The sequence below is a fragment of the Taudactylus pleione genome, unplaced genomic scaffold (genome assembly GCF_031769625.1).
Source record: "Taudactylus pleione unplaced genomic scaffold, aTauple2 ptg000195l, whole genome shotgun sequence".
In the NCBI taxonomy this organism is placed as follows: domain Eukaryota; kingdom Metazoa; phylum Chordata; class Amphibia; order Anura; family Myobatrachidae; genus Taudactylus; species Taudactylus pleione.
The window spans coordinates 4,216,866-4,241,844 of record NW_028284597.1 but is presented as its reverse complement, the minus strand read 5'-3'; the positions used below and the strand labels follow the sequence as shown (position 1 = coordinate 4,241,844).

At 42.7% G+C, this 24,979-nt stretch overlaps 1 protein-coding gene across 7 annotated transcripts in view; it reads right to left on the bottom strand.

Annotated features, from left to right (window-relative positions):
* Nucleotides 1–24,979, bottom strand: part of WWOX (WW domain containing oxidoreductase) — a 1,100,068-nt gene that overhangs the window by 1,012,763 nt on the left and 62,326 nt on the right. For all 7 annotated transcript variants that reach the window (XM_088476819.1, XM_088476820.1, XM_088476817.1 and 4 more), the window contains exon 6: nucleotides 2,726–2,832. In XM_088476819.1, the coding sequence (XP_088332945.1) occupies nucleotides 2,726–2,832 (107 nt within the window). The remainder of the gene's footprint in view (nucleotides 1–2,725; nucleotides 2,833–24,979) is intronic.

Below are 24,979 nucleotides of genomic sequence, written 5' to 3'. Positions count from 1 at the left end.
CAACAGAGCTCTGTTGAGGCCTTCAGCAACAAAAGCTGTGGCTTCAGGCAAGAGGACGTGATCCCAAGGGAATCCCTATTGGCTATTTGGGGGAGGGTAACATAGACCACTGTTCATAAGAAGAGTCCTGGGCTGAAAAAAGTTAAAGTTAAGGGTTCTTTCCTCAGTATCTCTGTTGTCTGGGACCATACATCACTTTGAGTTCATACTGCAGGAGGACTTAATCCATCCAGTAACCTAGATATAATATTATTAAGGACAATGTGATCTGGCGCCTGGCAGCTCTTGGCTTGAAACAACAGGAGCCATACTTAGCGAGATGCAGAAAGAGGGGGGGGGGGGGTGTTTAAAATAGCCATCACCTTTTAAGAACCACATTCAAAATCAGATAAAGTACCTGAAAACAGAGTTAACATGTCATAATTATCATAAGAAATAAAAATGGAATCAAGACACAAAAAAAAATTCCTTTAAAAAGTAATTTCTAGGTACATACAACATAAAGCATCAGGAAAACAACTATCATCTCTCAGTGTGCCACCCTCCATCCCTACCTGACAATTCAGCACCCTCTCAGCCGAGCGAAACCTAAGATCCGCACAGCCCTGCCAGTCTTATTACATACGAGAGTCTGTCTACATGAATTGTATGATGCATTTCATGTTTTCAATCCATCCGAGCTTGTCGCCAGGTTCCATGGTGGCCTCACAAAATTACCGCTTATTTTTGCTCACACCAAAACATCTTTGCGGAGACATGACCCGCAAGGCTACTACGGAACCTCACGGATAATTGAACTGGCCCCTCAAAGAGTACATAGGAACGTGCGCTTGTCTGAGAACCTAAGAAGCTATATTAAAAACACACACACATACACACACAAACAGTGTCACTCTTTAAACATTTAAAATGTTTGAAAGGCATTAGACTAAAGCCATCCCATCAATCTCCGTAGGTTTGCCGAATTCTTCTTGCTTAAAACTGGATTCAAGTTCAATAATTTTATTTTTTCCATAGAACGTAATGTAAATTTCTGACATCCTGTAATTAATCAACAATTTCTCTCCTGGCTATACAGAGCGAGTAATCAAAGTTCAGTAATAACTTATTCTTTCTGCTCCAGCACCTGCATTTCATTTGTTTATTTTCACAGTCTCGAAAATCTAAAGGACTGTCAAAGTGCCATAATATTAGCACAATAATCAGTTAATTAGTCCCTCTCCATAAACAACAACAAAGTCGTTACAAAGATACACTGAATGCTTTCTCTCAGTTAATTCGCGGACAGATGAAATTGTTTTCCTAGAAGAAACGGATCATTCACAAGTGGTAAATGTCCGGGGTCTGAGACGTACTTATCGGCACAATATGCTCCCACTTAATGCGGAGGCTCTGAAAGGACGCGCCTGAGATACGAGAACCACCTGCTCCCTGGATGGATTTTGGTGCCGCTGGTAAGAGCCAGAGGAATGTCTGACCCTTCCTGTGCCAAATTTAAAATTTAAGTCTCATGGGAAAATAAAACGAAATTACAAAGTATAAAATGACAATCCCACTGACAAAAAGATTTATTAAGAACTCATTATGTTAGGACAGGTTTATACTAGATTTTTTTCTTTTTTTGGGTGGGGGGGCTATTTTAATCTAAACTTACTAATTAAATCTAGATGTTCATTTGTTCCACTCTTCCCTTTGTTCATAAAGGTCTTTAAAGAATAACCACTCCATTTTAGTAAATATAGAACCGGAATAAAGGGACTTGTGCTCATACAGGAGAACTCCTTTCATTGAAATTTCAGGATTTTTTTTTTGTACCATTTTCTTTTTTCGTTCTAAAACATAGTACATGCCCCTTTAGCAAAAAAATCCCTAAACATAAGGTCCATTAATACCATGAAGGACATTGTGTCACCTACTGTATGTTGTGTATTGTACATTATGCCCCTGTGCCAGCTACCTCCCATGGGGGTTCCTCAGTGCAGCTATAGTGCTGTGGCTGACGTTCTGTGTGGGGTCTTTTCAAGTCACTTACAGTCGCGAGGGGCAATTGCACTGCCCTAATGCTAGTACTTGAACCCGAGTTGCAGGCAAAAACAGCAGACACAATGTAAAATGATTCTTTAAGACCAGGTCCTGTATTTACCATTACCATATTATTCCTTTTGCATGCACTTAAACCTGGGTGTCCTTATTTGCATTACCATGTATTGACCTTGACTGTAACACTTTTGTACTTCTAGTGCCAGTGATGTTTGGTTGCTTTGACCTCTATTTTGCTTCCTCCTGGTTCATTGGTTTGGTTCCCTATTTGTATTATTCGTGAATATCTGGCACACAGTTCATAGTACTGTAGCTCAGTTCAAGTCATCACAAACAGGTTTGTGGGATCAGACATTACATGTGGGCAGAATTACAGAGGGCCTCATAAAACATAACCTGCACTCAAGAGACAGAAGTGTCATAAGAACATAAGCAGCCACCAAATGGCAAAGCAGTGGCACCACGCTGTATCATACGTCTTACAGTTTGCACTGAAATATAAAGCCCAACTCGACGACGATCCCTTAAACAAGTGCATGACTAAAGGTCTAACTATACAAAGCCAGGTGCAATAAGTGCCTCTTGTAGTAATATAGTCATAGTCCCACTATATTACTAATAATTCTTACATTCATTTCAGTGGGTTTACGATGGAGTATTGTTCCAGAGCAATCTGCTGACTTACCCATTCGTCTACAATCCGACGCTTGGCTTCACCTGCCTTCTGGAGGTCTCTACATGCCATTATAACAAGGGCTCCATGCAGGGCCAAAGATCGAGCCGTTTCAAATCCTTAAGGGGAAAATAAAATTTGAAAAATATGAAATTATTTAAAAAAAACAAAACATCAGACTTTGTATAGCTCTTTATGAGACGAATACTAGTATATTAATGCTACAGTGATATATTGTTAACATCAGTTGTACAGATGTGTCCTTATACATTGCTGCTTAAGTCGTAGCAAACAGCCCTTCTCGGTGCGCAAAGTCCTGAACCATTCGGCCAAGCTGAGCTTCTTTCTCGCTCAAAACACGTGTGTTATTCACATAAGTAAAACAGCTGGGAGCGACAGAACTACTCTACTAGAGTACACTGATCAATCTGACGTGGGACATTTGTATATCTGTGTGCGACTGAGTCTGAATCTGTATACGAAGGACTACCATGCAGCAGCCGCAGCTTTGTCTCACGCTAAGTTACATTGTGCTTCATCTGCGACTTGGCTACGTGTTTAAAACTAATTCCTGTGCGGTTACAGTTGCAGCCCAGCGCCTCTGGTGCACTTTTAGTTGTGTTTGGCTGAATTGAAAGAAAACTATGGTACGCTACTTATCTTGGAGCGCCTCAGTTGCACCAGGTGTCTCGCGCCATATGGCGTATAGACGCTAGGTGTATCAGGACACATCTGTCAGGGGCACAGTCACGTCAACACCCCCTCCAAAGTATGCAGCTACCAATGGAACAGTGAAGAAAATCCCCCGGGGGTAAGAGGGATTCCCATTTCCTGTACTTTTGAGTAATCAGCCTGTAATATACAATCTGGTGATCAATTTGGTACACAAATCAGATTAGAATACACAAAAGCACTAAAAGGACACGAATCTTGACAACCTATTGCTGTGTGTCACTTTATTAATAAATTACAATTTATTTATTTCAATATTTATTATGATTTAAGACGACTTGCACATTGACATTTAAGAAAGTATATTCCCACCAAAAGTAAATAGATACTATTGCTACCTAAAACATAATAGAAGGAAATATAGATTGATATTCTGTTTGCAACTAATAGCATCCAGTAGCTGAGCTGTAATAAATGTAAATGTTTTTTTTTCCTGTAAATTAGTAATAAGCAGCATGTGATTATGTATCAATGAGAAGACAGATGGAGAGGGGTCATTTAGCTATACCCTTCATTCAAACCATAAACTGAAAACGAGGTCTCAACAAACGTGGTGCTTTCAGGAGGTTGGGTATGGGATGCCGGGGCTCGGGATACCAGCAGTTAGAAAACAGACATGGGCATCCCGACAGGGTTAGGATACCGACACCTGTCGGTAAGTATCCTAGCCCTCCTCCTAACCGCTGCCTAAACCTAACCTCTGCACCCTAAACTTAACCTTCCCCCCTTAGTGCCTAATGCCTAACATTCCCCCTAATGCCTATCCCTAATCCCAGCACTTATCGTTGGGATGCCGCAGTCCGACTGTGGGTATTATAACTATATCCCCTTTCGGGCACCTACTGTAAGAAAGCCTCTGTCACGCAGAAAAGCTTTTACAGAATATCCCGTGCTTTCTATAGATTAGCAGTGAGCAGCCACCGAGAGTCACTCCTGCAGCCCATTGCGTTAGTATAATACTCGTAGAACCCCGATTAGATGGGAGAGATTGCCTGGATAATCAAAATCACAGTTAATCCAAAAATGTTTGTGCAATGCAGTAATTGATCAATTGAGTAAATAATAAATACTACTTGTATTACTGAGAGAACCAGGACCTGTTTGCAGATGGAAGTCAAATACGTAGAGGTGCGCTGGAAACGAATGTAAACAATTACTAGCTTGCACTACAATACAGATAATACGACCCTAGCTAATCGGTGTTCTACTGTAGCATGTGTAACTTTTAGCACCACATAACAGTACAGTATAGTTAAATTAGGTATAGGCTGAGTGATGGACAGCAAATGGCTCTCTAATGGCGGGTACACACTAGACTATATGGCCTCCAATCCTGTGGATTGGTCAACATATCGGGCACATCGTCCACTATGCGCTACCCCGCTGCCCGACATCGGAGTCATTCTGTCCACCGCATATGCACAGACGACGGAGCGCCCCTGCTGCCAACGCTGGCAAGGTCAATGGTGTCGGTGAAAGACATCACGGGTAGTCGTCACCAGAGCATACAGTGTGTACCGCCCACCCGATTTGTCTTTCATGGGCACCATTGGGCGTCGCATCGGGGAGTCGCCTAATGTGTACCCAGCATAAGCCATCACCTGTAGTCCTGAGACTTCTTCCTGCTTTATAGTCCAGAATCTGTTTGTTATAGGTGGTAACACATGTTTAAATGCCTGCTGATTGGATATTACAGACAGGCGTATCTTTCTATGATTAAAGGTATAGTTGTAACTTATTACTGAGATGAAGGGTAATGTTCTGCCCTTCTAAAGGTAAAGGCCTCCAATACATCAGCAATCTGAAAACCACAACTGAACAATTTGAAGATGTGTTGGCCGATTTTAGGATTTCCCAATCTAGCAATCTGCGCCCATACATTACAGATCTGTAGTGATTTGCAGATCATTTTCAGCAAACACAGATCTGTCAATCTTGAAAGGCCCATCATTTTACTAGCAACGGTCTGCAAATCTGCTGATCATCTCCATACACTAGCAATCTACAGCCCCAATCCATCTGTGAAATCCAACATGTTGGACAATCTGATTTAACAAATCCAATCACTTTTTGGTTGCAATCTGCGATAACCATAAATTGCACATTCTTTTTTTTTACACAATCATCAACAAATTGCAGAATTGCCACAATCGATTGCTGATGTATGGGGGCCTTTATAGACAGCTGTCTTAAAGCAAATCAAGATGACTATCACTAATTAGCAATCACACATAAAACTGCTACTTCATGAAAATGTTGCTCTGATAATGCAATGTTATATGTGCTTACAAGTTCCCCACAGGCTCTCAAACTGCGATTTATGATCCCCGTGGATGACTAAGACCCTGAAAAATGATCACGTCGTCCATCCCTGCTGTAGATCATACTTCTGTACAGCGCTACTGCAGGTACGGCAGCCCACCACCGTCTATCAGAAAAAAAAATGCAGCCAGACCAGTAAGTACCTTAAAAAGTTAAAGTGGCATATCACTTAAAAACGCAATATAAAAAGACTATGCATTAGCGGTATTATTTAATAAAAAGGGGATTTTGTCAGTACCTGCAAAGGGAACTGCCGATCTCTTATTGCTATTCTCCAGCGACAGAGCCACAAAGCTTTTTCTTTTTTGTAAGAGAATAAAATATAATTCCCTGCAAAGCCTGGTTCCTGGACTGCTGAGTTGCAACAATGCTTGGAGAAAACACTCATTGCTGAGACAGGTGTATAAAGACACCCTTGGATCACTACTGGATAGACATGCAGAAAATTTACTGTTGAATTAACTGGGATAACTGGATTGTTCTAAATTTACCGAGTAAACTCTGCCTGCTTTTCACACACACTCTGGGGACCTATTCATTCTTGTGTACTGTACACTACTTCAAATAAAAGCATTTAAAAATTAAGTGTGGTTTGCAAGATTGATGAAGAAACCATATGTTCCCTATTAAAGCGAGTAAGACAAAAATGTATAATTACGCCTTTTAATGTACTTTGCAAATATTTGGAATTGGTCTATGGAAATCCACTAAAGTCATCAGATATTATGATACGCAACAAGATAATACAGAGGGGTTGGGGTTTTTTTTGGTGCCGCAAACAATTTACTTCTAGTTAATGTGATATGGCAAGGAATGCCTATTAGGATACATAAGCGGCAGTTTAAATAATAATAATAATAAAAAATAAACAGATTACTAATCAGCAAGATTGAAATGTGATATTTTCTGACGATTTTGTCTAAATCTGCAAAGTTTAAATGACCGTGTTTGGGAAAGTGCAAAAAAAAAAAAGTTTAATTGCTTCGTCAAAGAGTTTATGGATTGAAGAGCAAATTCTCTCTGATACAAAAGTGACAAAGAATTGGGCTTAATTAAAGTGCTGCAGGGGCCTTGGCGCACGCGGGCTGGCTACAGATGCAGATATTGGCAGGATTCTATTTCCTTTTGTTTGAGAAGTAAGTTGTCCGTTGAAAGACAATCATTGTCAAACATTTGACCTTAACCTGTGTAGTGTTAAACAGAGCAAACATTACGTTACCGGGCGTTCCCAGATTCTCCCACAATTAACACCTTATTAACTATGGCAAGAACATTTTGTATGCAATTACTGTTTCTAACATTCACAACAAAATGGATGAAAATCTGGGCGTCTTGGAGAAGTCTCCTTCCTCCGCGTACCGAGGCGTTCTGTCAGCTTAACAGGCCTATGTATCAACAAATATTTGTGGGATATCCACGAATACACCAGTTTTCAGGGGGCACCTACAAACATCGGGAGGTATGTAGGGGGTACTGCAGCATATATTGGAGTTATCTGCTGCGATCCGCCATTTTCAACTGTAAAAGCAGACCACATAGGTTTGGATGGGGGCTGCTTGATTGCCGAATTTACCTACGCATTGCGGAGCTTGGCTCCAGTATCATAACGCCATCCTTCAGATGGTATTAGCCACTGGAAACTACGGGCTACACTCAGCTATTGTTATGGTGATTCGCACACGTCTCATCGGCTCACGGCTCATGCACAGTAGTGCGTGGAATAGTAAGTGATCACATTAGAGATCACTTCAATTTTTACACATCGCAGGGAATGGCACCTATCAGGGCCCTTGTCCCTGCATGCAATTTTTAATACATACTTCATTTCTTATTGCTATTAGAATTATCGGGTTTAAAAGCTGATAATAAATATGCCCCAAAGTAGTTTTTATTTTTGTGTATTAAAAGACAACTGAAACAGCAGCATTGGACAATAAAACAGATAAAAGTCTGTATTTCTCTATATTATATACTGATATAAGTCAGTGCAAGCTACTGTATACACTTCCACATCTGTGGAAAGCGGACATTTTTTTTTTTTACACCACGCTGCTAAAGTGGGCGGAGCTCTCTACTGTGCATCACCCTAGCTAGCAAAGTAGTTTGAGACTCAAGATTCAATTCAGAGTGATGGGTCCCTCCAACAGAACAGCACATCAAAGCTCATACCCTATAGTGGAGTGCAGGAAAGCTAGCAACGATGAGGGTACGGTATTTGGCTAATATGTGCAGAGCTGAGCATTGCTGCTATGTTAGGCCGCGCATCCCAATGAATTCAATCGGCCCCAAGATGACTGGCTTGAAATATCATAAGTGTAAACACTCCAGTTATTTCATACCATTCTTCTACTCAGTAACATATAACCTCTCATAATGTATCACTGTCAGATATCGCCTTCACTCTCCTTGAACGATAAATATGACAGCACACAAGACCCGTGTTCAGTAATGATTTGTATAGTACTAATGGGCCCATCTCACCTTGACTGATTGAAGTGAATTGATGTTGAATACAAATATTCAACAAACAATTCTGGTGTCTATTTACCAAGACCCTGCAATAAGAATGTTGCAGCAATGCATGCTGTAATGTCTTCTGCTGCCATTACCATGCTAGTGCTTCGCTGGGAGCCCAGGGGATAACTCTGCTCTTCAGCAGTGACGGTTTATAGCAAAACAAGGCCATAAGCACAGTTAAACTGACTCAGGCTGCCGCCCTCCATAGAGGTATTTGGGGATGGAGTTAAGCAATGGAAAGAGAGGTACTGCAGGAGTAACCACTGATAAGCGGAGGGAAGTTCTTTCTCTGGCGGAAACGCTGAAGAAAAGGGCTTATTCTCAGCTACATAAATAGACCCTTTAGATTTTGTCAAAGTACATATAGACAATAGGGGACAGTAGAATAGGTACAGTTTTGCTACAGACACCCCTCACCCAATTCATGGTGCCAGGCCATAGACACTTGGGGCATTATAGAAAACTAGTGGTGAAAATCCCCAAAACTAATAGATAAAACACACTGTACATGGAAACTATATTTGAACATCTTTAAGAACCAAGGCTTGTTTAATGAAATCGTACCTCTACCAACTAAACTGCTTTTTCCCATGGCAATTACAGAACAGATTCAGCCATTAAATCGTATGTTATACTAACGAAACTAAATGTCTGATTGGTCGTTTACGTTCCATCACATTTCTGAGATTTGCACTACGATGTTAAATAAGCCACTTTAATGTATTAACTGGAGGTGTATCACACTGCCACTTGCTGTCCATAAATTATCATTAGGCTTCAATTTGAATTACGCCAAATGGTCTCCTCTATAACCATTTATCACTTGATGCTTAACTGACTCAGCTCTCTATCACCTCTGCAGGGTTACAATTCAATTTCCACAAAATGCTATACTGCCATCTCTTTACACTACCAATATATATACCTCAATATAAATACTATAGATTTTTTTTTTAACCTTTTCAGGCAACAGAACATTGATAAATATCTTTTTTGGAACTTGTCACATTTTGCATATTGATGATTAAAAAGGCCATGATACAGATAGGGGGGCATTATAGCATGATCTGCATTACCTCCCACCCCTAATACCCTGGCTTTTATTGCCAGTCGGCGGGTAATGAGAGAATACAGGAACTGTTCTGTTTGCTGAATGGTACAAACACGGTCTGTTCAAATGTCGATTTTGGTTGTTCAAGGCAGTAGTACTGGAATGCTTCAACCTTGCCAAGGGAAGCCATTACCACAAATGTTATGCTGATAGATAGGCCTGGATGACAGGAAAGCAGCAGCAACAAGCCCATGCATTACTAACACATAAATACTGACATGAATATTAGGGTTACTGCCATTTTAGTTTGTACTGGGTATACTAGTATTTAACACAGGCAAGCCTAATTTGGGTCTTTGTGCCTTCTTAAAGGAGCCGCTACATCAAAGCAATTTTTTGGCTGCTAAACCTCCTTTCTTCCCTATAATAGTATCTTAGTGGGGATACAAATGCAGTTAACAATGTTTACAGGGGTCCCAGCACTCACATACAGCCAGAAAGCCCGCTCGGCTCTCTGGAACTAGAGCGACGTCATGCAGTGGCATTAAAAAAAGAAAAGCTAGTTTTTTAAAAAAAAATACATATTTTCTGGTTGGCATACATTATGTGAAAGTTACACTGGAAAGAATTACAGGCAAGCCTTTTTTAAATGTTGTCTATATTACCCTAATGCAGGGTTTCCCAAACTCAGTCCTCAAGGCACCCTAACAGTCCAGGTTTTAAGGATATCCATGCTTGTGCACAGATTATATAATCAAACTGACTGAGGAACTAATTAAGTCACTACTGCTTAAGCATGGCTATCCTTAAAACCTGGCATACTTGCCTACTCTCCTGAAATGGCCGAGAGGTTCCTGAAAATATGGTGGCGCTCCCAGCCACCTGGAAAAGTGGGCAAGTCTCCTGCACGCTCCTCTAGCTACCGGCACTCCCTAATGCCTGTAAAATACAAATCTAATTTCAGTTATGCTGCCCCAACATTGACTACATGAACAGGACAAAAAGGAGTAAGATCAGCTTGGTCTTTAAGGGTTAAACCCCATCCCCCGGAACATTATTTCTTTCTTTCAGCGCAAAACCTCTGATGTATTATATTCTCCACCAAGCCGGAAAATATAAACATTTCATTCTCGCCTTACAGCAAATATGCAGCAAGTTCTTAAAGAAAGATGAACAGTTAATTTTTTCACAAGTGAATAGACCAGTAATCAGCCCTCGCTTCTGGGGAATGCAGATGTTTGACTAAAACAGAGTAATGAACACTGCGTTCATGTGAGCACAAAATGTGTTGAACAAGGCAAGTATTAATTTTAACAGTTTCATTTTAGTCTGCTGAAGAACATTTCGGTTTTATTTTTCCCTAATTAGCATAGAGCTGCCAACTATAATACAATATCATTGTGAGGATTAAACTATAATGTAATGCAGGTTTCTATTAGCCTGACTGCAGTGGTTACACGCAGGGTTTATTCTCTATTTTCTCTCCTAAATGTATGGTAAGCAATGCTAGCAGGTGTAATTATGCATGACATTATGTTGCAGTTACAGTAGTATTATCATTACTATCTCTCTCACTATAATATATATATATACACACACATATATACACACATACATACATACACATATAAATACTCGGGTCAATAAAATAATGTCACAGCTCAGGTACTATCACAGACGTTTCGGAGCCCTATATTGCTCCATCATCAAGGTCCAGCATATACAAAACTTTTCGTTTACTTTACGCCCGCAACCCACCACGTGTAGTCCTAGTTGACCAGCCTCACAACTACGGACGTACTCGACTGACATCATATGCCCCCGCAGATGGTACAAATTGCAGCTGTCAGACTATTAACCAACCAGCCCCCATAACACCACTCTCTACTCCCTTTACTGGCTGAAGATAGAGAATCTGTTTCAAGATTGGCTTACTGACTTTCAAAGCCCTACATGACCAGGGCCCAAGGTACCTGAAGTAGCTTCCAATTCCTCACTACCCTGCTCGCTTACTGCAATCTGTAGATGAAAGACTATTAGCAGTACCTAGACTCTCCCTGAATTCATCTGGGGGGGGGGGGGGGGGGTGTCGAGCCTTTAACTTTGTGTCTTTGACTCCGTGGAACTCACTACCCCACACAGTTCTGGAATCCTTAAAAAAAACACTCAAGACTCACCCGTTTACTCACGCATTTCACTAATGTTTCTCTTTTCTGTTAAGCTTATTTTGTGCAAATAAAGTGTTATATAAATAACTATTATTATTGCTACATGAGGCCTCACTGTAAGGAACAACATGCACGCCTTACTGACCATGCAGACTTTAACGTTTTTTTTTTTCTTCTTAGTCATAACCATGGATTGCTTGCTTTCAAATCTAGTGCCCACTGTCAAGATTCTGTCGCTGAGACTCTGCATTATGCCCTGGTTATGCAGTCGGGATGGCGATGGTTAGGGTTAGGCACCACCCCGGGAGACTTAGGTTTTGGCAGCAGTGAAGGGGGGAGTTATGTTTAGGCACTTGGGGGGAGGTTAGGGTTAGGCAGCCGTAAGGGAGAGTTAGGGTTGGGGGGGGGGGGGGCTAGGTTAGTTGTACTTACCTGAATTAGCAGTCGGGATCTTCACCCCTGCTGGGCTTCCGCTGTCAGGATTTGAACCACCGGCCATGCGAACGGCGGTAAATCATACTGATTCCTATGCCGTGTATATATCTCTCAAATTGGCGTATCTTCAGCCCTTTTCATGTGTGAACCATGTAAACACCCAAATCGTTGTATGTGCTGTGTTTTGATCTCTTCCTTTGCAGTCCAGGGGGTACATTTATTAAGATGGGAGTTCTATTTAAGAAGTGATGCTGCCCATAGCAACCAATCAGATTCTACTTCTCATTTATCTAGCATCTTCTAGAAGATACCTGGAATCTGATTGGTTGCTATGTGAAACATCACTTCTTAATAGAACTCCCATGTTAGTAAACTTACCCCCATCACTCTTGTCAAAATTCAAGATGGCTTGCCTTAACTTATACTCTTCCTTTATCCAACCAGGAAGTGTTTACTCCATTACATCAAGCTCACAAGACACTTTGAAAGGGGAAAGCCTGTCTTTAGGATACTAGTCCATTTTGTTTCTCTTTGATCGTCCATTATTTTTGCTTACCTTTAGAAGAAATAAGTTAGCGTTATGCACAGTGCCTTAGCGAATTGTACAATGCAACAAATACGCACATGAATGGAGTGCACAGGCTGTCCGCTTTGTAAGTGGATCCATCGGGTTGACGAGCGCCTTCCTTTTTCTAAAAAAGAGGAGCGTCACCACTGTTGGGTGGGGAGGGAACAGAATCTCCTTGAACAGGACACCTCCTGTTGCACTAACATTATAGCAATGACAGAATTGCAACGCTGCTTCCGTGCAGCTTTGCAATTCCAGTGCTGAATCACCCCCAGAGTGCACACACAGGCAAAGAAAATATAGATGGCACTCAAGGACCTATTAATTAAAAAAAGAAAAAAAAGAATTGTGTTCAAAAAGTTGCAGTTCAAGTTATTAATACATCTTACAATGTATCATACCAAAATGTTTTGGTACAGCCACATACACTGTCCTCAACGGGATGTAGAGAGACAGAGAAAAATATAACATTAGTGAGAGGAGGGTGCTACATACACACACAAATCAAAGTGTGACTGTACCACCAAAATCGGAAACTTTGGGTGGCATGCATTTGTACCAAAAATGGTTTTACAGTGTACCCAGTCAGCGCTGCACCAATATGTGTCAGTGTACAGCCTATCAATTCACTAATAACAAATTACATCATAATGAATGAGCCTTAAAGTGCAAGTCCCTAGTAAATTGATAGGCTGCATATACATAGAGATCAGTTTAACCCACAAAAGGTCAACATCCATATGTGTTGGTAACGAGTACCCAGTAAGACCTGTTTTTGGCTGCCTCCAAACCGTAAATCAGATACTTCAAGCACGAAACGCAACACAACCTAAACTTTGAGATTTAGTTAAGGACTATTTTCTAGAATATAGACGGTAACTATACTTGTGTGTTGACGCATTTTGCAGCAAAGCAAATCGAGGTACCATCACTACTTATCATGCCACGTCTGCTCTGGGGCCCTGGCTAAATCCTTCCTACTGTGCACTAATCATTTTCAATACATTTTTTTCCTAATGCTGCAGCAAAAGGAGGACGTGAGTATTTACTTTCTGGATTAAACTATAGGCATGCATGGCTAATGCTGGGGCATGTGCATAGCAGAGCCGTAACTAGACTTTTTTGGTGCCCTGTGCCAGAAAGAGCATTGGCGTCCCCTATTTTTCAAATGGAGACAAATCGCAGCCAAAAAAGGGGCATGGCCTCACGGGGAAGGGCCAAGGAAAAGATGGGGATGCTGGGGATAAAATAAGAGGAAGTGAGAATGATTATAAACAGAAAATTGAAAGGCTCAAACAGCGCCCACCTGTCTTGTGGTGCCCTGTGCGGTGGCGCAGGTCGCACTACCCTAGTTACGGCCCCTTAGTATTGGTTGTGCTGGACCCCATGCTTTGCGGCACAATGCGATGCTTTTCAGCACTTCATAGATGTAGCAATTTTACCTTTCCCAGTGAGACCTATGAAGACGGTAAAATACGCCAGGGCTAGGTCAAATCTCCAGCGCTAATCCTTTGTTAATTAACAGGAGAAAACAGCTATTTTCACTACACTTTAGGATTTTCAACCATTCACAACCAGACACCTATGTTTGATTCCACCGTCCTGGATGTAATGTCAGAAAGTATTTTCTTACGGAAGGAACAGTAGCTTCTCAGAACACCCTTCCAGCAGATGTTGATGACAAAAAGACAGCAGTAAATTAATTGAAACCTGTTCTAGATAAAAACTGCCATGCTCTGAGAATACATCACTCCTAGGCTAAATGGGGCAATTGTGATTTATCTGTCACTCTCGCTCTATGATTCCTGCAGGAGTGGCTCAGTCAAGAGATTTTGTAGTTTACCTACACGGAGATCCAAATGGAACAGAAGGAGAGTAAACCACCAGTTACCTAGCGCAGGCTACGGATCGGTCCATCCCTATATTGGAAAGTATGCAGTCCCAATGAAATATGCAAGACGCAACACAGAGCTGAAATTTAGAAGATTACGCACAACTACCCTTTTAACTAAGAGAGTTCCAGACACTCCGTGATGCTGGGAAGAGGGACGGTAGCTACGGGAACCCACCAAACCTAGCTGGCACTATTTTACTTACGTGGACAAGCAATAAAAAAGAAACAAAATAACCAGATAAGTGAGGAAAGAGATCGGTAACTACATTACTACCGATATCAGACTTCTCCGGTCAGTTTGTTACTGGTACAGATGTGTCCACGCACATACATCCTCCGTGCGCTACAAGTCACGTTACACATAGCGAGTGAGAGCCCTGTGACTCGATAGAAACGAGCATCTTTTCATGCAAATTTGTACCTTCCAGGGCGTCTTATTAGCACAGCGATGTGCACAGGACGCATAAGTAGCTTCTGCTAACTAAAATGATATGCGGCATGCCTATATTGTGTGTGTGACTGCCGCTGTATCTGCAAGTGAATCGCTACGTTACAGTGTCACAGCTGCTTACACTGTAACGTAACATTTTGCAACATAAGATGCACTGGAAGGTACGCTTGGCACTACAGAATCACACCAAAGCATGGCATGACTAGAAGGGCTGTTTAATGTGCAAGGAGGATAGATGGATGTACAGGGCCGGCTCGAGGCATGTTTGACCAGTGCAGTCGAACAGGGGCGCCAACCCATAGGAGGCGCACCACTCCCAACCATTCCCGATTTCAGCGGGACAGTCCCGTTTTTTTTTTGAGCACTGCCCCACTTGTTCCACAAGTGTCCCGCGGGTGGTCGGGGTTTGGGCACCTCTACCGCCGCAGCCGTGCCAGCCCCAGGGAACAGGAATGGATGCCGCGCATCATTCAGTGCAGGAAGACTGCTAGGGGCAGCCCAGCTACTGAGGTAGTGCTGGGCTTGTCCCCAGCCTGACATTAACGGGAGGCGTGCCATACGGGCACGCCCCAAGTAACATCTTTTTGGGGGCGTGGTCTATGGTAATTAGGCCACACACCCATTTTGGCCGCGCACGGCTAAGGGGCGACAGATCCCGTTCCCGCACAGGGCGCGGCTAACCCTGGAGCCAGCCCTGTGTATGTGGACTGCTGTATCTTTATGAGAGCATTGCCTTGATTCGTAATGGCAGGCAAGTGCATGACAAAAAGATGCATCTTGGTGCAAGACTGCTGCACTGTATTTGTCCACAATATGTATCACGATATATAAGAACACATACAGTATATATTGCACTTGTTTCTCCTTGGATATGCGGATCAGGGGTGCCAAGTACAATACCACAAAGGGGAGTACAAATACAGGTTAAGCACCCTCTTTGAGGTGTGTCTTATTTGGAGTTAAACTAATTAAATAAGTTAGATACAAGACGTGGGTTTCAAAGGTGCAGATTATTGATCATACACATACCTGGGATCTTTACATTCAACACTAAATCACGCACAAAATAAGGATAAATGGGGTCCAATCAGGCCCGGTGAAAGGGGGCAACTAGGGGCACAGGATTCTAAGGGCCCACAGGCAAACCCAATGCTACTGCAGTGATGCAAGGTGCACCGCAGGCATATTCGGGCCCAGTTACTGCATGGTTACTACATGGTCCATCACAGGCAGACGGGGCCCAAACATGCCTGCAGTGCACACTACATCCATGGTGGAATGTCTGGCGGCAGTACACTGCCGTGGGCTGGAACACAGAATGAGGAGGCGGTCTGACTGCCCTCCTCCCCTCACGTCCCCTCCTCCTACCTACTCTCTCACACTGCTGTTGCTGGGGACCTGACGTCACACTCTAGTGACCGGCCCGAACGTAAAAATCAGTGTTCCACTTGTTGTATGCAGCTACGTTGGCCAGGAGATGTTCTCTTCAGCAGAATTGGCGAAAGGTGAGAGAAAGGTGAGAGAATGTCCCCTTCAGCGGCAATCATTGTCAACATATTACATCAATTATTACCTTAACAATGTTGATTGTTCTCATTGCTACAAAGAAAATATCTCTCTCCCCCTACCGATCACCCTCTCCCTTTTACCCTTACCATATCACCCTCTGGGCCTGATTCAGATCCGCTCACGAGTGCTGAGTGCTTGCAAGTGGGTCGATGATGCCCTAGTGCGCATGCGCACGACGGTGCGCATGCGCGAGACTCGGGGAGCGACGGGGAAGCCGTCGCTCCAGGTCTCGCACCAAAGGGGGCGTGCTGTCTTTGTTGATTGACAGCACGCCCCCTTTGGTGGGCGTGCCGGGGGCGTGGCTGCCAGACGGAGGCGTTCCCATGGGAACGCCTACCGTCTGGGTCCAGCCCCACTGACATCACTAGTGATGTCAGTGGGAGTGATTTTGGCTCTGATCGAGCCAAAATCACTCCAGGACTTGCGGTCACCGAGACCGTACCGCAGGGTCTCGTCGCAAGCCCGATGGTCAAGACCATCGCGACCATCATCATGGACGCTTGCATAAGCTGTGGGTGGTAACCCACAGCTATGCAAGCGTCTAAGAGGCCGCTCCAAGTTTAGGTAGGAGGGCCCTGAATCAGAGCGAGCGCTCTGGTCAGAGCGTCCGGCTCTGAATCAGGCCCTCTGTTTGTCCCAATTACCCTCTGCTTGTCACCCTTTCCCTGTCATCCAATGCTTCTCCCCATCACCCATACACATGGAATTGGGGATGGTGGGGCCATAAAAAAAAAAAACACTGTGTACAGGGCCCCATGATTTCTGTTGCCGGCCCTGGGTCCAATATTTGTAAGTACCACCACCCTGGAGCACTGTACAACAATGTTAGGCAAAATTATATTTGTTAGGGGCCTCCCGCGTGGTCCTTGGCCTCACAAGGAGACTGAAAACGATCTTGGCAAAAAATTAATTCAAATCACATAACACCCAACATTCAGCAGTGAGAAATCGGAGGTACAAGAAGCCTTGTTCCACACTAATGCCAATGATTCGGGACAGTCTCCCCAATATCAGGACAATTGGGAAGTATGAACCATGAGATCAACATAAATTATGCACACATCCCAAGCAGTAGATATGTCGGTGAGATGACCTGCTGCATACTGTACCTGTGTTATTTCACTGCACACACTAAAACAAGAACCAATAGATGTACGCTAATGCCGCCGCCGCAGCTGCTAATTTGTATGAAGCAGTTGTGCGAAAATATGCAAATATTGCAGCTGGGGGGGAATTTGTACAGCGACGTCCACTGGTGGCTTTGCAAATCCAAGAGACTGTGTACAAAAACACAGCACGGTCGCAGATCAGTCGGTAATTGGCCTCCTGAGTAACCCTATGGTTGCAAAGAATGGCCACAGGGACTGAGAGACTGGTGCCATTTTTACTGCATACAGGATCGCAGATGCACTCTGTAAACGCCTGTGTTTGAGTCACCACCCCACCCCCTTGCCACCCACAAACAGTCCTTGTCCGCCAATCACATTGCAAATAAATCCTTACTGCGAGAAGACCACCGATAACTCATCTGCATAAACATCGGTAGTGCCTCCATCTCCGAATCAGGCCTAGAACCAGAACCGTGACAAAGGACCACGAACTACTGCATGACACCCTCATTAGCTTACAGCCTCTTGCTGCCAACTGCAGCCTTACATCGCTCTACAGGGTCTGAGGACATCCATTCTTCCTGGCTTCTCCGTATTTCACCACAGCTGAAAGAGTGCGGCCACACATCCTTGTCTCACATTTCAGAAAGAATTAAGAGGTAGCATAAAAATGTGACCCTTTCCCTTTGAGAAGATGAAAAATTTGTTATTCTTTAATCTCTAGATGAAAATAAGCAGAAAGACCGTTCCCGTTCCACGGCATTAACATGTCAACATTTTAAATGCAACCATTAGTGCCTTATTGTGGTCAGCCAGTACAGGACACATGCAAAAACCTGAGGCTGTAAATTACGGCAACCTACACTTTTAAACGGAGATCAACTGCGCCACGTTAAGAGGAGAAATGCTGCTTTTATAAGTAGCTATTATGATGGTTTATTGCCAACCCATTAACATGAAACGGCAGAATATGAAAGAGCTCAAAGATGTTATTTTATGGGAGGACAGTGAAGATCTACAGAACAGCCAGAATATGTACGGATTCTCAAAGGAGTAGGATCTTCAGGCAATAATGTTTTGCAAAACCCTATAATGAATTTCAAGTGACTGGCCTGTAACTCTCCGGAGGCAGGAATGACCCGAGGCTGGCTGCTGTTCATGCCACAACTGTGCTTGAGTGAGTTCTAATCTGACCCTCCAGTGACAATTCAGCTTAAGCAGAGCAATAAGAAATGCATAGCCCGGCGGTTATGGTCTTCGTGCAAACAGGTACAAGTTCTCCAAACTAGCACAGATGACAGTCATGGACAGGGAACCAAGAACATGCGGCAGAGATCACTAATGTCCCACACAAATGTATGACACGTGCATATTAATGCAGCGGCAGGGTTAGGACAGAGGACTCGCCATCACAAGTATCCTGAGGGCGCATCAAGTGTTCGGCTGGCAGCCTTCCGGCTAGCTAAACAGGAGTACCAAACGTTCAGAGCTGATGCCAGGAAAGGGTCAACAAAAAATACTTATCTGGATCCTGAATAGCCAAATATATTCTGCCAACACCCAAGCCGGGGTAACAGTAATAATTGGTAACTTTGGAGTAAGTGAGGAATTATGACCCAAAAGGCTTTTACTCTGCTCCTATAGTGTTAGTGAATTAAGATCTCGAGTCACTGGTAATCCCAATGTCCAAATCAGTATTCGGTCTTATCTTAATCAAACACCTAAAATGGTTCCAGAAATACTTGTGGTAGCCAAGAGCTCAAATTTGTGACACCTCCAAAATCAGAGAGCAGAGGTTCCCAATCTTGGCCCCCAAGGCATCCCAACAGTCCAGGTTTTAGGGACATCCATGGTTAAGCACAGGTGATTAAATCAAATTGACTGAGGTCCTAATTGAGTCACCTGTGGTCATGCATTGATTTATCCTTAAAATCTGGACTGTTAGGGTGCCCTGAAGACAGAGTTTGTGAACCTCTGGTATATAGAGGAAACTCAGGGGGTCATTCAGACCCGCTCGCGAGCGGCAGTATGCTCGCAAGCGGGTCGATGTTCCCCACTGCGCATGCGCACGACGGAGGGAGCTCCGTCGTGCGCATGCGCGAGACCCGGGGAGCGACGGGCTTTCCATCGCTCCAGGTCTCGCACCAACGTGGCCGTGCTGTCGATGTTGATTGACAGCACGCCCCCTTTGGTGGGCGTGCCTTCCAGACGGAGGCGTTCCCATGGGAACGTCTACCGTCTGAAGCCGGCCCCACTGACGTCACTAGTGATGTCAGTGAGAGTGATTTTGGCTCTGATGGAGCCAAAATCACTCCAGGGCTTGTGGCAGGGAGACCCTACCGCAGGGTCTCCGTCGCAAGTCCGATGGTCGCGATGGTCAAGACCATCGAGACCATCTTTTTGGCCGCTCGCATATGCTGTGGGTGGTCACCCACAGCTATGCGAGCGGCCAGGAGGCCGCTCCATTTTCATGGAGGAGGGCCCTGATTCAGAGCGAGCGCTCTGATCAGAGCGTTCAGCTCTGAATCAGGCCCTCAGTACCAAAGGAAGTCAGACTTCAGTGCATGCAATGCTGTAATGTATATTTAGGTTGGATTAGGTTGGGTCACCATGAGGCTGAAAAAAGCCACCCTTCTCATCCCTTACACAAATGCCATGGATATCTATCTTCCAGTTACATGCACTCTGAAATGCTGCACTGTCTCCAACAAAGTACATTACATTCATTTAGACAGTTGCAGCAAGAAAAGGTTTATTTTTAAAATGAGATCCCTTCATTTAGCCTAAAACAAAATGAACTGTCTGAAACTGCTGCGACATTACTGGCACACCCCTGGGTTTATATGAATTCCCTTCATCCTGTTGCGCCCCCCCCCCCCCAAAATTGCTGCTGTAGACAACTATTAGTATAGTATAGAGAGGCGACAATAATACATGTATTCTAAAAGCCGTGGAGAGTTTAACTGCATCAGACATAAAAAGACATTCAATTAGAGGCGAAGTTTTCGCCTGTCCGACTTTTCGCCGGTTTCAGAGGCGAATTTATTCTGTGCTCGTCCCCGCTTTTCGCCTAATTCAATAGCAAAACAGGCGAAAACGGAAATAGGCGAATGCGGAACAGGTGAAAAGTACTGAAAGAATTGGGGAAATCAGTCTGTACCCCAGAAAAAGATACATTAACATAGGGAATCAATATAGATGTGTACTAATAGCCCTAATAAGACTATTTTGGGTACTTTAGTTGTGTAAAGTGCTTGCTATTAGCGTCTTTGTAAAAATGGTGAAGAATGGCATAAAGCAGTATTTTTTTGTGAAAATAAGTAGTCCTGTCAAATTTGGGGTGCTTGAAAATGGGTGCAAGCATGTTTTTGTGTCTCTAAAGTGAACTTTAAAAAAAAGGGGAAAAATCCACCTGCTGCATGCACCTGCAATCCCAAAAACACCTGACCCATCCTTGGGGACCCCCAAGAAGTCTTTTATGCTACTTTTAATGTTTATCCCCCCACTTTTTACATTTTCACCCCAAAAATGACATGTCTTTTTTGGGGTATTCTTAGGTTTTAGTTTCTTTTTTTTTTGCGTATTTGTCCTTTGGGGGGCTGTCCCAAGGGGTCTGAGTTGTTTCCCCATGTTTGCACCCAAAAATAAAGATTTTGCATTTCTTTTCACCAGCTATTGATTGGAGAATCATTTTTGGAGAATTGTTTTCACTTAGGCGAAATTGTCCTGGAATTGAATTTGGCGAATTTTTTACAAAAAAACAGGCGAATATGGCTTCACATCACCTTTTATGTTTGTTTATTATTCATGTATTTTTTCACATATATTTTAACCTCTCATTCCACACTTAATGATTACTCAAACACATCTATACTTTACACTGCACTGTCACTCTTTTTCCATTTTCGTGTGATGCCCTGGGGGAGTCCTGGGCTGGACGTTTTCGGGGTGCACTGTGCCCCGGGTGTGAACCCCTTAGTGTTAGGGACTGCTAGTGACAGAGAAGCCGTGACGTGGCCTAGCAGCTTCCCATGTATTTGCAAATGCATGCAACTAATATCTCTGATTTCTATGACCATATAGTCTTCATATATTGTTGCAGTTACTATTCAGTGTGCTGAGGTACAATAGGGGGTTAAATCCCCCTCCTTTTTCTACTTCGTATGACCCCTCCCTTTCATGCACCTGATTAGTACTGCTAGATTGATTGAGCAGCTGCCATTTTTGTTTGTTTGAATATGGCTTCGCCTCTAATTGAATTCCCCTAAAAGACACAACAGTCTTAGTTAAGGGAGATATCACTCTTTTTTTAAATCTTCTAATGGATAACAAGGAGAGCCTGCAAACACAGGTATGTAGTTTTCCTGATGGTTGGACAACTGTAACTAAACCTCTTATCAACATCTCTACTAAATTCTACTACAGCGAACAGAGGAAATAAAAGGGGTACATGTGCTCACTACATTATAACCCAGCTCAATGGATGAATGTCTGCCAAAATAACTAGCACACAAGTAATAATAAACAACTTTAATACAATTTATGCAGCATTTATAATAATTTTGCAATTACTTTTATCAGCTGGGATAAGCATTCAAAGGTCCCTCTTAATGTAATCATTAAACACCGGTGCTGAGCCTAATTTGGCACTTGTGGGCACATAGTCCTCTGACGTCAGTATAAGTATGTGTTCTGCGCAGTGTTCTGTGGGTTTTTACTGAAGTACCATTGATTTCTTGAGAAGCTTACAATAGAAAGTACAAATTGTTTCTGGAAATAGCCTCAGAAAATAACCATATTTACTCCTATATTTCCAAAAAAAAACGTTAGGCAAAGAGTCACAATTAACTGTCATACCAATGCGAACTGACGCAGGTCTACCGATATCAGTGGTACTGCAGTTGTATGAGAAGACTTTGTATACTTGTACTATACTATGCTACTACTTTTTTGTGTAATTTTTTTTATTTTGCATATATGAGAAGCGAGCACTGTAAAAGGTCAGAGAGGGATGAAAAACACCCAAAGGTGGTGAGGCAAACGGGTGTGGATTAACAGATAGACAGTACAAAAAAATCAACAATGTCTATCTAGACACCAGACGTTAGACAGCCAATAGGTCGACTGGGACAAAAGGTTGACAGGGACAAAAGGTCGACACAATAAAGGTTGACATGTGAGAAGGTTGACAGGCACAAATGGTCAACAGGGTCAAAAGGTCGACATGAAAATGGTTGACACAAAAATGGTTGACATGATTTATATTTATTTTTCTAGCCCTAATCTTAACCCTAACCCTCCCTCCCGGTGCCTAACCCTAACCGTCCCTTCTAGTGCCTAACCCTCTGGTAAGTGTCTAACCCTAACTGTCGGGGTAAGTATCTATCCCTAAAAAAAGACTAAAAAAATCATGTGTCGATCATTTTCATTTCGATCTTTTGACCCTGTCAACCATTTGTACCTGTCGACCTTTAGTGTGTCGACCTTCTGTCCCAGTCGACCTATTGACCGTCTTACATCTGATGTCTATCTAGACACGGTCAACCTTTTTACTGTCTATCTATAGTCTGGCACCAAAGGCAAACAATTCAGGTAGATAGATTCCCATGCACCAATTAGCTTTCTAACCCAAGTTCGCAGTGCACAATACTTTCCAGGTGGTGGCGCAATAGAGTAAAAAAATGTTCACTATTATCATTCACTAAAAGCTGGACAGAGTTATATTTAACAAAGTATCTGCTGGTATCCAAAAAGGATGTGTGCGTTGAATTAGAGTAAAGGTGTGACCGGCATATAAATAAGCGAAGAATACATTTATTTACATTAATATGCGCTTCAGTCAGTAAAGCAATAAGGGTATCGCTTAATTAAAATACTGTATGTAGAGTTTACAAACAGGGGGTAGGGTTAAATATGGCCTCTCATAAAGCTGCTCCACTCGTATTTACACAAATCACGTGATAAGCAGCAAAAAGGGGCACATGCACGCTATGACATCATGGAGTCACATGTGATCCTGTGACGCTCCAGCACTAAAAGCACAACCACTGACCAGTGATTGGTAGGTTTACTTGTACCTCTTTCACCATGCACTCTTCGCAGTTAAAGACATGTTAATACATATTAAATATCCTTTTAAGGTCAATTTTTCAAACAATTAAACATCTCAATCTGTCTGAATGAGCTACAGTGAAGACATCTTGTAAAACATACATTTGTAACAGTATACATCAGATATTCAAACATAATATCATGTTTAGGTAAAAAAATGACATCCTGCCTCTCCCTTTGTGGGCTAAGCTGGCACGTGTTGTTCTTGGATAGGAGAATGGCATTGAAAGCCAACGAAAATGAATTAAGATGACTAATGTGTAGATTCTGTTTCTTGTCCAAGCAAGCCTAATGTGTAAACCAGTTTCATATGTTGCTGGCACGGCCTGTCTCACTGTCCAGGCAGCGAGAGCCATACGTCTTGTGTCACACGCAGCATCTCAGAAAGCTTGAAGGGCCTTCAAAGAGCAGGATCCACACTCTGCACATGGGGCTTCCAAGACGTATCTATTGAGAACAACTGTATGTTCCCTGCCATCTTCACATATTAGACAAAAAAAATTAAATATACTGCAAGATGGGGCAGACTTGCAGCCAATTTAAAAACAATTTCAAATAAATATTAAGACTGTCATTAAGGATACAACTGAGAAAATAACTATGCAGGATACACAATATACTCTCAAATGTATAGACACACTGCGATAAGCCGCATTTTCTTGAAAAATAGCTTATTGTGCAAATTTATACTTTTCGCCTAAACCTATTAGCCGCGGTTTTCTCGGATGCGAATTTTGACATGCATTTTACGCGAATTCATTTCCACCACCTCCTGAGCAGGTGAAAAAGTTGGGAATCATCACTATTTCAAGGTAAAAATGTCAGAAGCACTAGGGCCCCCACCTTAATGACCAACAAGGCAAAAATAATGTTATAATTAGCTTAATTTGGTCAATAACGACATGTCATTTTTGTGGTGAAAGTGCAAAATGCAGGAAAATGGGTTAATTGATGTGGGACAGGTATATGGGGGTGCTGTATGAATGGGACAGGTGTTTTTAAGATTGCTGGTAGGTGTTAGCGGCGTATTATGAAGGTTTTTTTTTTTTTAAAGTGTCTTTAAATGACACAAATATATACTTCTAGGCGTTTGTATGCACCCCCAATTTAACAAGAACATTTGTTTTGCTATAAAAAAACAACCACTTGCTGTCTATCATTATTTGACTATTTTAGAAATATGCATATAAAAGCCATTGGACACAATGTAAGAACCCCAAATACTTTTATTAGGGCTACTAATACACTTCTATATTGTTATTCTATATCACCGCCTTTTTTGGGGTACAGGCAGATTTCACCATTTACACCTATACTAATCGCGGGTAGTACCAGGGTG